Genomic DNA, 18168 nt, shown 5'->3' with positions numbered 1-18168 from the left:
TTTATAGTTATCTAAGGCTCTAATATTTTTCCTTTACGTATTTGGGATCTCAAGGCCGACCAAAACGTAAGATACTTCAGTTATGAATCTCAACATTCATTGGCCACAATTTTCCAAAATCTCTCCATTTTCCTCATTATTGCCTATGTTTCTTCTCTATACGTAGTAATAGCCTTATATACTCGCCAAAGTCTTTACTCTCTATTTATGCGATATTTTAATTTACTAGCAGTCTAGCTACCTCTATCCATTTCATTTATACTGCAGCTGCTCTATAAGATATTTTTATTTACTAACAGTCTAGCTATCTCTATCCATTTCATTCATATTGCAGCTGCTCTCTTTCTTATTGTTCTCTCAAATCCTGCTTCATAGTTCATTGTGCTCCAAACACAGAAGAAATGCTCTACCTCTAGTAAGATCTGAGCACCTGTCACTGCAAGGTTCTCAACTCCCTTCTTTTCCCAATTCACTCTTGTAATGCATTTCAGGCATCAACAATCTCTTCCATATGCTATAGTATATTTTGTAATCCTGAGCACCTCTTGTGACACAATCTGTTACAGTCTACACATTGCAGAGTTCATTCCCACAACTTTCCCACAATGACCACATGGGCACTTTCCTCATTTCAATTTTTCCTTCCTTTTTAGTCACTATTATGACAAAACCTCTAAATCCGGTCATAAATAAGACAAAATTACCGAAGCAAATAAAATGAGTAAAACATTCACAGAGCTTCCACAATAACACACTGTACAAGTCAATTATTCTCGGAAAACTTTCAACTAGTATCTGAAAATTATGATTTACTTTTTGTAAATATATTCATAAAGTACCCAAACTATCATAAATGAATTTACATACCCTGGAGCCAATATTACGTAACTACAAACACTACATGTTTCTGGAAATAAACATACCTGAGAAGAAAGACGTGGAAGGACTAGGAACTTGTTTCCTTCAATAATATCCTTCATTGTAGCATAAGGTAAATCTGTCATAGCCACAGATGCAACAGGAGTATGCAGGTCTTCATGGAAAACAAGAAGTGTATCAACCTTATTTGACACACTATAACGTGTGCGAATGCTGTCAGTTTCTGCTCGATCCATTTGTACATACCTAAATGTGAGACAAGGAAAACAATTAGTGTACTGAACTATGAAAATGAAATCACAATCTGAACTATAAGTTACATGCATAACAAATTTTTATTAATAGGCCTATTGTGCTGTACATGATTTGACACTGGAGGTAAAGAAGATGAAGAATACTTTCAGAACTATCTTTAACAATTATTTATCTTTCAGATGGAAATAAGGTAATACACCACTGCCTTATAAACAAAGAACTACATCCAATGGCTAAATCAAGAAAGGGTCAGCTACAAAAATGAGTTAAACTAATATGAGGCCTTTATCTAAACCCCTAGCCTTTCTAACAAAAAAATTTTCATAAATTGAGATGGTCTACTCAGTCAATTGCTTCTCAAACACCAAGTTAACCTTATTGTTCAAATGACTGAACATCTACAGTCAATACTAGTACAAAGAGAAAAATTTTTACTAAACTAGACTTATAAACTACTATGCTGAAAGACTCAAAACAATCAAGAATTCTAATTTTAGTTGAAAACTGACCCCACTTTTAACAAAAGCAAATTAGTTTTGTTCTAAAGCAAAGGCAAGGGAGAAAGCATTGCCATAAACTGCAACCCACAACCTGCAATGGCTTATATCTACCTATGACAATAATATCAGAATTCCATCCTTCATATGAAAAGATTAATGAAACAAGCATGCAGTACACAACTCTGATGTCCTCAACAGTTTCTTGATTATCATATTTCTATAAGAATTCATATCTAAAACTTCAAAATACTGATCCATGTAACTAATGTTATGTTACATGTCACTAATGTTGTGTTAATATATAAAAAAAAAGTCCAAACAGCTTTTGTTGTAGCAAATTAAACCAAAACACCATGTCTGAACGGAGATTTATCAACTTGTCTTTTCCAAGACATGACAGATACAGTGGATGAACAGGTTTAAATATCTTGGGGAGTTGCTATCTACAACTGATGACATTTCCTTGGAACTAAAAGTTGTCCCAATGATAGACCATTCAGGAAAATTTATGGCTAATGTAATGTACCACATCTTTCTGAACTTGTCCCCTATATTGGACTGAAGTTCTTCATCTTTTCTTTATATAAAAAGTGTTACTGCCTTCCACTGGTCTTGATTTAACATTTTTAGAATCCTCACACTACAAAATATTAATTTCCCATTATCTTCCTACTTACAAATTTTTATTAGGCACTCCTCGACTCCATGCAAAGCCAAAATATGTGACGGTATAATTTCTACTATATTTACTTGCCAATACAAACAATAGCCTATTCCACAAATACTGAAGTTTAATAAAGTTATGTATATCTTAAGTTTTACCAGACCACTGAGCTGATTAACAGCTCTCCTAGGGCTAGGAACTAATTGTTTACTTAGCAACGGGACCTACAGCTTATTGTGGGATCTGAACCACACTATATTGAGAAATGAATTTCTATCACCAGAAGTAAATTCCTCTGATTTTGCGTTGGCCGAGCCGGGATTCCCCCCACTTATTATAACCTGATGTGTCCACATTCTTCACTTAATATGATTCACAAATACTTCTACTGACAATTAATGCCCAAAACTTACCCAATCACAGCTCTTTCTTTGAACTCCCATCCAACAGTCAAGTATCGGAGGCGAATGATATCCAAACGTCCAAAGATTAGCACCCGTACCTAAAGTAACAAAGAAAAAAAATAATAAAACGTACAAAACACTCTTTCTGCTACTCCTCACTAGACAGTTATTCTTATGAGCCCATTAATCATACATGGCATTACATGGACACTACAACACCACTTGAAGAGGGCATTACATGGACACTACAACACCACTTGAAGAGTTAAAGGAAGAAAGACCCACACTGCAAGATGAGAGAGCTCCAGTGCATCACTAACGGTCAAGACATCTACTTCCCTGGATTAATGTAGTGCTTTCCAAATCACTTTGTTGTACCATTCATTCTTTTTATATTTCCTTGCCCAATCATTTTTCTCCATTTATATACTAGTGATGTCCTGTGTTCCATGACCTTCATTTTTGCCATTTTACATTTCAGCAAGCTCTTTGGCCTTTTAGGTAAAGTACATCATGTCCAGCTTTTGGCCATTGTTGAATCACCTAAAAGCTCTTTGCTAAAGCTTTTGGCCATTGTTGAGTCACCTAAAAGCTCTTTGCTAAAGCTATCTCTTGGATTCCTTTTTTTATTCTCTCCACAGGACAGTCCTGTTCCCTGTGAAAGTCCTTCTACCTTGCCTTCTCTCGTTCATTCTATTAGTACATGAAATGCCAGATCACTTTTTTTTTCTCTCTCTCTCCTGGATTACTTATATATTTTGTAGGAGGACCTCTCACAACTTGAGATCGAGGCCCCCATGGTTTGAACATTCTCTTCCTCCCTGGCATTTACAGGTGAACTGGATCTCTCTGCTATTTTTATATCTGGCACTTGGCATTACTAAAATACTTTTCTGGGCTCAGCTCGTGTCGGCCTATGAAAGGATCCTTAATATCATTCTTTCTAGGTAAAATTAATCTAAAATTACCAGAGAAAAACAAAATTAAGAAAATGTCAGTAAAACTGACTCGCTCACTCTTTAAAAGAAGTGTCGGTATGAGAATAGGGGCGAGTGGGAACACTACCACGAGACATTCACCAATTAGACCTTCCAATCAAAATCCCCACTAGAGAGAGCTGATACCAACGGGCGATGCGGCCGCTACTACTACTACTAGGGGACGCCACAGACAGCAGCGCCCCTAGCGTTCATCCTTAATTATTAGCGCTAAGCGTCGTACGCATTTTCTTGCTTGTGAACTATTTTCTGGATTTACCTCATTCTCCATTATGGAACGTGCTGCCATCGCAACGGCTAAGTTAAGTGCCTCATAAGTAGTGTTTTACCGTATTTTAGTCTTCCAGGAACCAGTATTTTCCTTCTAATAGGTCATATACGGTTTCCCGGTCGACTCGTGGCGGCGCCATGCTGCCTCATTAAGAATTCCCGGTCTTCCATACTGGGACTTCTTATACTTATGGGCTTACTATATCACGTTCATCGTTTTTTACATCGCCTTTTTAGCTAGGTTAGCCCATTTACCAATTCTCTTAGTTTGGTATTTAGGGCTATTCTGTGTTTCTGGCCCAGCATCCCGGCTCTTGCTCTTCATCGGCTATCGCTGGCTCCGAGTAGGCTTCTGTTCCTCGGAACAGTTTGCCTCCTCCTGGGCTTCTTTTCTTCTTACTAAAAGTGTCTTTTCCATCTTTACGATGTAATTTTAGTTCTATTTAGTGTTGTTAAGGCTAGCCACTAGGTGCATGTCCCATGTTTTTATTGGTACAGCCTGGTTCACGTGGCCCTTCCACGGTTGTGTTGTATCGCGGCTTAGGCCACTTGCGGTCACGTGTTCCATCGCACCTTACCCTTCCCCTTCCCTCCCTACCAGGTATAGGGAGGGGTCTGGGGGACCCCTTGGTTGCCATGACAACCTCAGTTGCCTTCCTCCCTCCTTCTCTGAGGAGGCCAGGGGTTCTTCCCAGCTGGGGTATAGGGCGACCACTTGTTTCGGGTACCGGGTCACCGAGCGGGTAGTTGTTGGGACGGGGAGGAGTAGGCCACCCCCCCCCCTCTCTCTCTCCCGCCGTGTTACGCCGAGAACCCTCCCCCCCTCCCCCCCCCAGGTTTGCACATCCCAGCCCACCTTTCCCCCTCTATAACGAACGGAGCCTTCCGCCGCAGCCGGGGCACCTTTGGTTATAGCTTGCTGGCTCCGCCAGCGGGCGGGGTGGTCACTACTAGTGGTCTATTGCTTGCCTACTATATCCTTCCCTTTTTTCCCCGCTACCGGAAGGGAGCTTGCCTTCTTACCCGGGCACTCTTCCTAGTAGACGGGGGAAAAGGTTTGATATTTATTTCGTTATTTTTAAGGATATACCCTAATTTTACGATGAATTCCTAGATTTATAATTATATGTATACCATCTCCGCCGTTTTCCGTCGTGGTTTCAATTTTCGCCACCACACCTGGTTGGATTCTATCGCTTGTCTCCGGCGTAGCCTTGGACAAACTCCAACCATCTTGTTACCACACGTATTATGGCGGGGCTCTGGTTTAATCTAACTTTCTCGCTCCGGCACCAGCGGAGCAATTGTTAGGCTGTAAGTGTTCTCCTGATACTTATGTATCTTTCCACTTACAGGCTACCAACTGTCAGGTCCTTGGGTGCAATGCGACGTTATACGACCCCTGCGCCCACGATGAGTGCAGGTCTCACGCCCCGTGTGCCACGCCTTACAACGACATGATCGTCTGGCACGACCCGGAGCCTGCGCCATCTGTTACGACCTGGTCAGTCAGCTGGTGGAGGGGTAAGTCGATTATAGACTTTTTTTATCGTATTACTAACAACACTTAGTCATAAGCTTGTTAACCCCGCCCCGCCATTAGAAGCTTCATTTCGCCTTCTCTTTCAGGCTGCCGGTGTGAGGGAAGTCGCCCTAGCAACCCTGAAAGCTTGGGTGGGCGGCGGCTTCGGGAAGAACGCCGCCAAAGGCCAGCCTTACATCTTGGACAAGAAGCTGGCCGTTCAGATCTTCCCCGTGGCAAGTCAAACAGGGTATGTTGACCCCATATCTGCAGCCCCTCTCATAGCCTCCATCCAGCAAGAGATGCAGCAGTCTTTTGGGGCCGTGGCCACGCAGGAGACGGTCCCGGACGTCGCAACCTTGGACCTTAATATTGAGCCTATGGCGGTAGGTGCTGAGGATTTGTTAGTTGAGGTAGGTGTGTCGGGTGCCCAAGGTCTTTCCTTGGGCGCTCCTGGATCTTCTCCTGTCCCTTCTTCTACTGCTTCTTTCCAAGGCTTTTAGGGATCTGAGATCCCTACCCGCTCTCCCTCTCTCTCTGTACCCCCAAAAGGTGAAGGGACAGAGAGAACCGAAGACCCTTGTTAAGACGACTTCTAAAAAGTCGTCGTCGTCTTCTTCAGCTAAGAAGTCTTCGACTTCCTATGCTGACGCGGTGAAGGCTAAGCCGAGCTCTTCCTATTCAAAGAGCTCTAGAAGCAAGGCTTCTAAGGAGAAGGCTCGCGCTCCCGCTGAGCCAATGCCTTCTCCGGCCTCCACCGCATCCACTCCGGCAACGCCGGTGGGAGTAGCGGGACCGAGCACCTTTGATCCCACTGCTTTCTCAGCAGTGGTGATGCAACAGGTAGGAGAGATGGTTGGCTCACAGGTCTTCGCCCTCGGAACCAAGTTCGAACAGATGTTCGCACAACTGTCGAGCACTTTGTCTCAGTCGGGCCAGTCCATCCAAGATCTCTCTAACAGAGTTAGAGAGAACGAGGACCGAGTAGCTGGGCTTGCTCAGGCTCCTCATCCAGTCTCCCCAGTAGCAAGTGCTGGTATTCTCCAGCTACCACCTTATGAGTCGCTACCCACAGTTCTCCATGGAGAACCCATGGAGAGTGGCCGCTTACGCTCCATTCAAGGACGGTATGATCTCTGTCCCGGAGTGTGGAACTCGAAGGATTGACGGGACTTCGAGTTTTATCCTCCGGGCGATTGACGCAGCCTTTCATTGGATATGCAAGGCTGACCGTAGCGGCACTCACTAGGGAGGACAAGATCTCCAGGGAGAACGTTCTCTATAGTAGAGATCACGCTCAACGCGAATGGGTTCACTGCCTTGAGGACTGGAGTGTACCAACACTAAGCTCCAGGCTTTCAAGAGTCCTTTTACTATTTTTTGCGACGGAGGAGGAGGCTTCTCTTCCGTTCGCTACAAAAATAGTGGAAGCGACTCTTCAGGCAGTCCTCAAGGATGAGCCCATGCCACAGCTGAGGGAAGCAGAGTCTACTTCTCCGCTCTTCCCAGCTTTCAGAGAATTGTGGGAGAACTTGCCTGCCACTTTCACGCTTGGTAAGCTCAAACCGGACTGTGCTATGGACCAGTTTGGCAAAAAAGCTCCCAAGGCTGCCTGATTCCTTGATTCAGGCAGAGTTCGACGCTCGAACTAGGTTTGGCAGGTCCCTCAATTCTCTGATTATCACAGAGATGGCTGCTCTTTCGTATGGCACAGAACCTTTATTTAAGATTCTGGCCAAGTCCCAGCTTCAAACGGTTCAGACGGATGCTTTCGACTTCTTCCAAGCAAGGAGGAATTGCCGAAAGCACGTTCTGCAGGAATGCACTATTAGGCACGAACCTAATAGACTCCTGGCTTCCAGCATGTGGGGATTGCGACCTCTTCCCAGAGTCCGCTGTAAATGAGGTACACCACGAGGCTGCTAGGCTCAACCAGAGCCTTAGAGCTAGATGGGGGTATCTCCTCTAAGAGGAAACAAGAATCCGCCCCCGCTGCTGGTAAGAAACTAAAGAAGTCTGGTAAAAGGTTCCAGCCTTACCAAAAACACCAGCAACAGCAGCAATTCGTTCAGGCCGTCCCGGTTACCCAACAGGGACAACCTTCAACCTCGAAGCAGACCCAGCCCATCCTCCTGCTGTCTCCTCAGTCACAACCCTCGACCTCCTACGCACTCTCGCCGGCCTTCAACCCTATGTATGAAGGTCAGGCTTACCCTCCCTTTAATAGGCAATCGAGAGGTAACAGAGCGAGAGGCCACTTTCGCCAGCGTGGCACAGGAAGGGCGGCAAGGAGTAGGCAGTTCAGAGGAGGGCGTGGAGGTCAACCCGCCCATCAACAATGAGGCTCCCCAGGTAGGAGGGAGGCTGTTCCTCTTCCGTCACAGGTGGGGGTTCAGCAATTGGGCACAGAGCATAGTGTCCAAGGGATTGGGTTGGAGTTGGATCAAAGATAAAAGGATCCTTAATATTCTTTCTAGGCAAAATTAATCTAAATCTTACCAGAGAAAAACAAAATTAAGAAAATGTCAGTAAAACTGACTCGCTCACTCTATAAAAGAAGTGTCGGTATGAGAATAGGGGCAAGTGGGAACACTACCACGAGTCATTCACCATTTAGACCTTCCAACCCAAAATCCCCACTAGCGAGAGCTGATACTAATGGGTGATGCGGCCGCTACTACTACTACTAAGGACGCCACGGACAGCAGCGCCCCTAGCGGTCATCCTTAATCTATGAAACATCTTGCCCTGCAGGGGAAAGGCAAGACAGGGTGGGTTTCATAGGGCGACACAAGGCCAATCACCCATAATAGATTTTCCTACGTCAAAATGATATTGTTAAACTACAATAAAGTTTTGTACATACTTACCTGGCAGATATATACTTAGCTATAGTCTCCGACGTTCCCGACAGAATTTCAAATCTCGCGGCACACGCGACAGGTAGTCAGGTGGTCTACCTTACCCGCCGCTGGGTGGCGGATGTACGAACCACTCCCGTAAGCTTGTCAGATTTTTCTCTTCCACCTGTCTCCTGAGGGGAGGCTGGTGGGTGGCCATTAATCGTATATATCTGCCAGGTAAGTATGTACAAAACTTTATTGTAGTTTAACAATATCATTTTGTACATGAACTTCCCTGACAGATATAATACTTAGCTGATTGGCACCCTTGGTGGAGGGTAAGAGACAGCTCAATAATACAGGTAAGAACGGGAAACAACTAATGTGTAGGATATAAAAACCTTGGTTCTCACCTTTTCAGGATGAAGACTTCATAGATACTATCTCTGAGTCTGCATTGCCTGGATAGCTACAGCTTAGGACGTGACCTGATGCTGAAAGACTCTCGGATCTACCACTGGGATATGTGATCCCCTATTGTGGTAGAATCCCAAGTCGGATGCTGTTAGAGGGACCTTGTCCGCTTACCTAACAGATCCTTACCACTACCTCTGCAAGGAGCCAAAAACCCACCAGACCACCTAACAAATACAAAGGGTAATATTACGACAAAAAGAGGTGCCTCCTGCAACCTCTTTCAGACAACCAAAAACAACAATATAAAATATAGGGTAACATATAAAAAATTTACACAGGATAAGTTCAGCTCCCTGCCCCAGCACCGAATCCGCCGATACGAAAGGACCCAAGGCGAAGCATTTATCATATGTGATTTTTTACATCACGTAGGTAGTGGTTTGCGAAAACCGATTGGCATCTCCAAAAAGTCGCCTCCATCAAGTTCCGCACAGACATATTTTTTCTGAATGCAAGCGAAGTTGCGATGGCTCTCACCTCGTGAGCTTTCACTTTCAGTAGTCTAAATGATCTTCCTTACAAGGCAACATGTGCCTCTGTAATAAGGCTTCTCAGAAAAAAGGAAAGAGCATTCTTCGACATGGGGCCGAGTGGGGTCCTTTAGGAGCACCAAAGCAAAAAGCATCTTGATTAGCCTTAAGTTGTTCCTTCCTCTTAAGGAAATACTTCATAATTCTCATAGGGCAAAGAGTTCTTTCAGGCTCTTCCCCTACTAGAAAAGATAAACTACGAACTTCAAAGCTCCTGGGCCAAGGGCGTGATGGGTTTTCATTCTTTGCCAGGAACTTGGAAGAAATGAACACACCATAGAATCTTCCTTAAACCCTACATTGCCCTCAATAGCTTGGAGCTCACTCACTCTCTTAGCTGTAGCTAGGGCCAAAAGGAAGATAGCCTTCTTCGTCAAATCCTTGAAAGAGGCTAAGCCAGGAGGTTCGAATCTAGACGATCCAAGGAATTGTAGGGACTACGTCTAGATTTCCAGTTCGGTACTACATGAGGACGCTTAATGTTTCAAATGATCTAATAAGATCATGCAGGTCCTTATCATCGGATATATTTAAGCCTCATGCCGAAATACCGCCGCGCCAACATACTGCGGTATCCCTTAATAGTTGACAGCAACCAGATGACATTCTTCTTTGAGGAAAATAAGGAAATCCGCAATTTGGGTCACAGAGGTACTGGAAGAGGAAATGTTCTTCCTCTTGCACCAACGTCTGAAGACATCCCACTTTGACTGGTATACACGCAAGGTGGAAGGTCTCCTCGCTCTTGCGATTGCTTTAGCAGCTGTTGCTGAAAAGCCTTTCGCTCTGACCAAACTTTGGACAGTCTGAAACCAGTCAGACCGAGAGCGAGGATTTTTTATTTTGTGGTACCTGTCGAAGTGGGGTTGTCTGAGTAGATCGCTCTTAGCGGGATCGATCTTGGAAGGTCCACCAACCATTCCAGTACCTCTGTGAAACAATTCTTGGGCCGCCAAAAGGGAGCGATTAAGGTCATTCTCGTGAATCGGACTCTACGAACTTCTTGATGGTTAGCCCCAGGATCTTGAAGGGGGGAAACGCGTAGACGTCGAGTCCGTTCCAGTCTAGAAGAAGAGCATCTATTGCTACTGCCTCTGGATCTGATATCGGAGAGCAGTAAGGATCCAGCCTCTTGTTCTTTGACGTGGCAAAGAGGTCTGTGTGTGGCCTGCCCCATAACTTCCACAGGCTCTGGCATACATCCAGATGAAGGGTCCACTCTTGTGGGAAGGACCTGATCTTTCCTGCTGAGGAGATGCTCACTTCCTTTGCTCTTACTTCCTTTCTCCCTGCACGAACCTGGTGAGAAGCTTGATTCCTCTTTCTTCTGCCCACAGAAGATGTCTCTTGCTGTCTCGTACAGGGATAAGGAATGCGTCCCCCCCTGTTTCCTGATGTATGCCAGAGCTGTAGTGTTGTCCGCGTTGACCTGCACTACCGATCTTCTGACTTTGGGCTCGAAAGCCTTCAGAGCCAACCACACAGCCATCAACTCCTTTCTGTTGATGTGCCAGGCTACCTGGTCCCCCACCCAGGTACCTGACACTTCGCTGGTTCCCAGAGTTGCACCCCACCCCATGTCCGACGCGTCGGAGAACACCACCAGGTTGGGGGTCTGTGATTGAAGAGACAGTCCCTTCGCAAAGAGGTTGGGATCTGTCCACCATAAGAGATGTTTCTTGATGTCCTGGATACGACAGGGAGAACGTCAAATCCTGAGAACGACGACTCCAATTCCGATGAAGAAAGAATTGGAGTGGTCTCAGGTGCAACCTTCCTAGGGAAACGATTGCTCCAGAGAGGAGAGCGTCCCAGCAGACTCATCCACTCCCTCACTGTGCATACTTCTTTCCCTAAGAATGGTTGTTACTCTCTCGAATCCTCGGCTATCCTTTCCTGCGAGGGAAAAGCCCGAAACTCAGAGTTCATCTGTATCCCGAGATACACACACACTTGCTCGGGAATTAGTGATGACTTCTTGAAATTGACGAGAAGTCCCAAAGCCTTCGTCAATTCTAAAGTTACTTGTAAGTCCTTCAAACAACGATCTTCTGAATTGGCCTTATTAGCCAATCGTCGAGGTACATGGATATCCTCACCCCTTTCAAATGAAGCCATTGAGCCACATTCCTCAAAATCCCCGTGAACACTTGAGGGCCGTCGAGAGGCCGAAACACAGAGCCCTGACTGAAAAATTTCCCCCCCATCATGAATCTGAGAAACTTCCTCGAGGAAGGATGGATCGGTACGTGGAAGTAAGCGTCCTGTAAATCCAAGGAAAACCATCCAGTCCCCTGGACGAAGTGCTGCCAGCACTGATGAAGGCGTTTCCATCGTGAACTTCTTCTTTTCTACGAAGAAGTTCAGGGCGCTTACATCCAACACCGGTCTCCATCCCCCTGAGGACTTCGGAACTAGGAAAAGGCGGTTGTAGAAGCCCGATGAATGATGGTCTGTCACTAGTTCGATAGCCCCCTTCTCCAGCATCTGATCTACTGCTAGATGGAGAGCTTGATTCATGATGGGGTCTCTGTACCTGGCCGTCAGTTCCCTGGGATGGCCGTCAAGGGAGGTCTTTCGACGAAAGGGATGAGGTAACCTCTCCTCAAAATAGAAAGGGTCCCAAGGATCCGCCCCTTTTTGGGCCCAGACTTCTGCAAACTCTAAGAGTCTGGCGCCCACCGTTGATTGAAGGACTTGCAAGTTATTTGGGGGCTTTAACAGACTTGGCGAAAGTCTTACCCCTTCTTGAAGGTCTACGACCTCTAAAACGTAGAGGTTCTTGATGAAGATGCCCCTCGAAAGGGTTCTCGAACACTTGCCTTTTCCTTCTTAGCCTTGGTAGGGAAGGAAGGGAAGGGCGAGGTTTTCTTGCCGACTGTGCCAAAAGGTCCTGGGTGGCTTTGGCCGAAAGTGACCTCGAAATGTCCTGCACTCGATGTTTCGGGGAACAACTGAGTAGCAGAGGAGCAAACAGCAAAGAAGACCTCTGAGCATGGGAGACCGACTTCGTTAAGAAGGAACAATAAACCGACCTCTTCTTCACGATCCCGGCCCATAAAGGGAGGCGATTTCACTCGCTCCGTCTCTTACCGACTTGTCCATACAGACAAAACACACATAGATCTTCTGGCGAAATTGACTCTGGCACTTCAATTTTCTTGGCTAGGACTCCCAACGACCAATCAAGGAAGTTAAATACTTCTAGCACTCTAAACATACCTTTGAGCAAATGATCCAATTCATTCATTGCCCAAGTCGTCTTAGCAGAGTTAAGGGCAGTTCTCCTTGTCGAATCTACCAGTCCGAAAAATCCGAATCAGCCGAAGACGGTAGACCCAATCCTAAGGGCTCTCCTGTTTTCGTACCAGAAACCAGCGCGTCCTGATAACTTCGAAGGAGGAAAAGCGAACATCGTTTTCCCCGCTTCTTCTTTGGAAGCCATCCAGGAACCAAAACTCCTCAGTGCCTTCTTCCATAGAAAGAGGTTGGCTTCATCCTCAACACAAGAAAACTCTTCGCTGTCTTCGCCGTTGAAAAAAGTGAGTGAGGAGAGGAGGTAGCCGTAGGCGTAAGGGAATCCCCAACAAAAACTTGTAAAAGTAGCTCTGTAAGCTTCTTGTAAGAAGAGACAGCAGCAGAAGTGTTCGGTTTCCTCATCCGAACCTTCTAGGACGTCTCTCGAGCGAGCGCGGAAGATCCTTATGTGACGAAGGGATCCTAGCAGGAGTTGAGCGAGAGGTTGGAGAACGCCCTCTCTTAGAAGAGTTCACATCCACTGGAGAACGATGAGAAGATCTGGGAAGTCTACGATGAGACTCCCTCTTCGAGGTATACGGAATCTCAGCCGAAGGAGAGGTAGGGCTCCTACTCCGAGAATCCTCGGAACATCCACAGGGCGCTTACAAGGAGGCGAGCGCCTACTATACTCTATGCGCCTATCCTGAGGCGAGCGGCTGCCAGGAGAAGAGCGCCTATCGAGAGCAGAGCTTTGCGCGGCTCTCCATACCTGTCCAGTTGCGTACGATCAACGAAGTCCGACTGGAAGGCGAAATGCGCCTACTAGGAGAAGGCTGCTTGCGAGACTCTTGACGTCTAACAAGAGGGTAACATTCAGGAGAAGGGCGCTTCAAACTAACGAGACGCCTACTTGGAGAAGGGCGCTTCCGGGATTCCTGGTGCCTACCAAGAGACAAACGGTCAGGAGAAGTGCGCCTAGAAGCGGGAGAGCGCCTACACGGAGAAGGGCGCTTGAAAGACTCTTGTTGTCTGCCCTAGGAGAAATAATCAGGAGTATGACGCCTTAAAAGAGACGAGCGCCTACTAGGAGATCTATGTGCAGTAGGCTCTTGGCGCCTACCTTGCGGGGAGCGGCTAACAGAAGGCCGTCTATCATGCACACGACTCCTACCAGACTCTAGATGCCTGTCAGGAGAGAAGTCACGATCCGACACTCGAGGAGAGTGACATCTGGAAGAAGAACGCCTACTTGTATAAGGGCGCCTTCTAGAATCTTGAGGCTGCTGATGAGGAGAAGTTTCACGCGAGGGAGTTGAAGAAATCGCGTGATGAGCAGGTGCAGTGCGCTTACCGGAATCGGGAATCCAATCTGAAGAAAAAACTTCTATCTCCATAGAGCGTCCTACCAGTTTTTGGCGTCTTGAAATCGAGAGAGAGCCAGGCGAGCGAGGGCGCTCACAGCGAGCGAGGGCGCTCACTCGAGCGAGGGCGCTCACGCGAGCCCCCACCTTCATACGAAACCTCCCCATATGAAGGAGAACGATCCTCTGAAGAGCGGCGCCTAGATCTCTTGATCGGAAGAGAAACGTCCTTCTTCCTACGTGATCTAACTGCTAGAGAGTCTGCTAGCGCCGTGATCTGAGCTTGAAGTCCCCGCGAGTACTCTCGTAGGAGAATCTTCTTGTTCTTCCTCGGAGCAGGCGCCGAGCGCGGAGCGCGAGAAGAAGAACGATCACTGGATTTCTTGGGTTTCTTCGCCTCCACCGACGATTCTTCCGGGAAAACCTCCGGACTAGAAGCCAAAGGACTGCAGGGAGCCTTCCAAGCCCTCTTCAACGGGCGCGACGCATCCGGGGAGTTCCAAACCTCTCTTCGGAGAGGGAGACGACGAAGAGGAGAAGCATTGGCGTAGGAGCTCCTTCTTGTAGCGATCCGAGGCAGCCTGGGAGCGTACTTCAGGATCTGCCGAGGGGACACCCGCCTGCCCGGTGGGGGCTCTCCCTCCCGAGCCCTCCTGCGGGGCTCGACTTTCCTACTCCACTGGAACTGGGAGTCTGGAAGAGGTCTAGGGCCTAGAGCACTAAGGAGCCGGTCCAGACGCACCCTCCACAACACTGACACTGCACTGATCACTAGCACTCTTCCTTACCTTCCAACCTGACGAATCTTCTGATCCTAGAACGATTCTTGGCTTTCAAGCTGCCGCCTCCGAAGGCGAATCTTCGGCTTCGGTGCGGGGAGCCGGGCTGCAACTTGGGAAGAAGGTTCTAATTCTACGTTAGTACTATTAGGATCCACATCCAACTCACTCATTCTAGATCTGCTAGAACTTCTAGAGGAAGCCTTACGCACTCTATCACGTTCCAACTTGCTAACATAACAAGAGAGAGAGCCTTATATCTTCTTCATTCAATCCCTTACATTCATTACAAGGTTAGCAAAAGCACATTCATTCCCCTGCATTTCATGCAAACCGTGTGGGGGTCTACCGAAGCTTTCGGCAACCTCACCTTACATCCTTCATTCACGCAAACCCTAAACAAAACCGAAGTTTTAACTACCGATTCTAGATCAGACATCGTTAAAGAAAATCAAACTCAAAATCAAACCGGTCCACAATCAGCGTATGCCAAGCCAAACAAAGCGAATACGTCACCAAAAGAAGTCCAAATTAACTCCAGGCAAGCGAGAATCGAAAAACTATCGAGAGGAACCGACAACAGTTGTTATCGTTCCCGCGACAGAGAAAAATCTGACAAGCTTACGGGAGTGGTTCGTACATCCGCCACCCAGCGGCGGGTAAGGTAGACCACCTGACCTACCTGTCGCGTGTGCCGCGAGATTTGAAATTCTGTCGGAACGTCGGAGACTATAGCTAACCCCCTAGATATCTGTCAGGGAAGTTCATGTACAAAAATCCCTTTTCTGGGCTCAGCTCGTGTCGCCTATGAAAAGAGTACAGAGAAACAGGCAAGATGGGGACAAATGAAAAAAAACCGAAGTAAAAATAGATATATAATATAAAGTGAATCAGGTATACAGAATACAAATTAAGTACTTAAAGCTAACTTATGCTAAACAATGGCATAAAAAAAAGAGAGCCAACAACAAAAGTACTTAAAACTAACTTATAATAAACATAGTAGTATACAATAATGTAATGTAAGTTAACAAAACAGATTCACTTAAGCAAAGTATTTACATAATATACAAACACATTGTGTCCTTACCCTAGCATAAAAATAAGGGTAGGGACACTGAAGTACCTTATAAGTACAAATGTGTGGATGTCCCTAGCAAAAAAATAAGGGACAAACAACTAATATGACCTCAGCGGCTAAGGCTAGAGTATCTGAGTAGCATGGCGATAGGGTGAGGCATGTTAGACGAGGTAGGTAGGAAGGAGATCTGGATCTATACTATGACTACTATACAGTATCAGGAGAAACAATGTTTCCCGCTGCTACTGCAGAAAATTTTAAAGATTCCAAGGACTTTAGATAGTGACGTTTAAAGACTGTCGGAGATTTCCATCCAGTATACTTTTTAAGATCCTCGAAGTTCATATGTTGAAAGTAGTTAATTGAGGTGGCTACTCCCCTGATGTCATGTGCTTTGGGAATGAATCAGGATTGGCTTGTTTAATGAAGTAAAGGATCTGTTGTCTAATACCTTTTACTGATAAAGTACCACCTTTTTCTCTCATGAAGAGAGAACCTGAGGATCTTGAGGATGTGCGAGATAGAAAGGCTCTTAAAGTTGATACTGGGGTCAGAGAGAAGGGTCTTGCGGAAGTGGGATGACTTTCCAAGAGACCACCTTGCAGAGGATCCTCATTTTTAGCTAAAAAGCTACGATCCGAGCAAGCAGGACTTCTCCTGAGGGGAGGAATTTACATGACCCGCATCTCTGGATAGAGCCGACAGTTCTGAAATTCTAGCTCCTGAGGCTAGGCTTAATAAGAATAACGTCTTTCTGAGGAGCATTATGAATGTGCACGACGAGTTGTCAGTATCTGATGCTAGTTTGAGGACGTCATTTAAGAACCATGAGACTGCCGTAGGCCTTTGAGAAGGTCTAAGTCTAGCACAGGCTTTAGGGATAGACGTAAAGTAAGATTCAGTCAGATCTATCTGGAAACTCAACTGAAAGATCTTCTTCAAAGCCGATTTATGCGTAGTAATAGTGCTAGCTGCTAAACCTTTTTCAAACAAGGATCTGAAAAAGGATATAGCTAAGTTAACTGTCATGGTTGTAGTGTTTGATTCTTTCAGGAAGGTTGCTAATTTTTTAACAGCAGAGTCATATTGTCTAATAGTTGACTTTCTCTTATCTGACTCTAGGAAGAGGATGTTTTGTGGATCAATGTTAGCATCTTTGTTAGCCGCAAACTTCATGAAGTCCATAAAGTTAGGGTCTGAAGAATTCCTGAGGAAGCGAACACAGTCCTCATTTGTACTGCCTCTTTCCAAGGATTTTCGGGATCTGAGATCCCTGCCCGCTCCCCCGCTCTCTCTGTACCCCCAAAGGTGAAGGGACAGAGAGAACCGAAGACCCTCGTTAAGACGACTTCTAAAAAGTCGTCGTCGTCTTCTTCAGCTAAGAAGTCTTCGACTTCCTATGCTGACGCGGTGAAGGCTAAGCCGAGCTCCTCACACTCCAAGAGCTCTAGAAGCAAGGCTTCTAAGGAGAAGGCTCGCGCTCCTGCTGAGCCAATGCCTTCTCCGGCCTCCACCTCATCCACTCCGGCAACGCCGGTTGGAGTAGCGGGACCGAGCACCTTTGATCCCACTGCCTTCTCAGCAGTGGTGATGCAACAGGTAGGAGAGATGGTCGGCTCACAGGTCTCCGCCCTCGGAACCAAGTTCGAACAGATGTTCGCGCAACTGTCGAACAATTTGAGTCAGTCGGGCCAGTCCATCCAAGATCTCTCTAACAGAGTTAGAGAGAATGAGGACCGAGTAGCTGGGCTTGCTCAGGTTCCTTACCCAGTCTCCCCAGTAGCAAGTGCTGGTATTCCCCAGCTACCTCCTTATGAGTCGCTACCAGCCTTCTCCATGGATAACCCATGGAGAGTAGCCGCTTACGCTCCATTCAAGGACGGTATGATCTCTGTCCCGGAGTGTGGAACTCGAAGGATTGAGGACTTCGAGTTTTATCCTCCGGGATTGACGCAGCCTTTCATTGGGTATGCTAGGCTGACCGCAGCGGCGCTCACTAGGGAAGACAAGATCACCAGAGCAGCATGTGCTTTATAGTAGAGAGCACGCTCAGCGGGAATGGGTTCACTGCCTTGAGGACTGGGAGTGTACCAACACCAAGCTCCCAGGCTTTCAAGAGTCCTTTTACTATTTTTGCGACGGAGGAGGAGGCTTCTCTCCTTTGTTCGCTACCAAAATAGTGGAAGCGACTCTTCAGGCAGTCCTCAAGGATGAGCCCATGCCACAACTGAGGGAAGCGGAGTCTACTTCTCCGCTCTTCCCAGCTTTCGGGGAATTGTGGGAGAACTTGCCTTCCACTTTCACGCTTGGGTAAGCTCAAACCGGACTGTGCAATGGACCAGTTTGGTGAAAGCTTCCGAGGCTG

At 46.5% G+C, this 18168-nt stretch overlaps 1 protein-coding gene across 1 annotated transcript in view; it reads right to left on the bottom strand.

The window, feature by feature from the left end:
• LOC135216442 (dnaJ homolog subfamily C member 16-like) overlaps positions 1-18168 on the bottom strand; it is a 301782-nt gene that overhangs the window by 189594 nt on the left and 94020 nt on the right. Inside the window, 2 exon segments of the mRNA XM_064251813.1 lie at positions 924-1125; positions 2712-2800. Coding sequence (XP_064107883.1) covers positions 924-1125; positions 2712-2800 — 291 coding nt within the window.

The sequence above is a fragment of the Macrobrachium nipponense genome, chromosome 6, assembly GCF_015104395.2.
Source record: "Macrobrachium nipponense isolate FS-2020 chromosome 6, ASM1510439v2, whole genome shotgun sequence".
Taxonomy (NCBI): domain Eukaryota; kingdom Metazoa; phylum Arthropoda; class Malacostraca; order Decapoda; family Palaemonidae; genus Macrobrachium; species Macrobrachium nipponense.
This window is presented reverse-complemented; position numbering and strand designations above follow the sequence as displayed.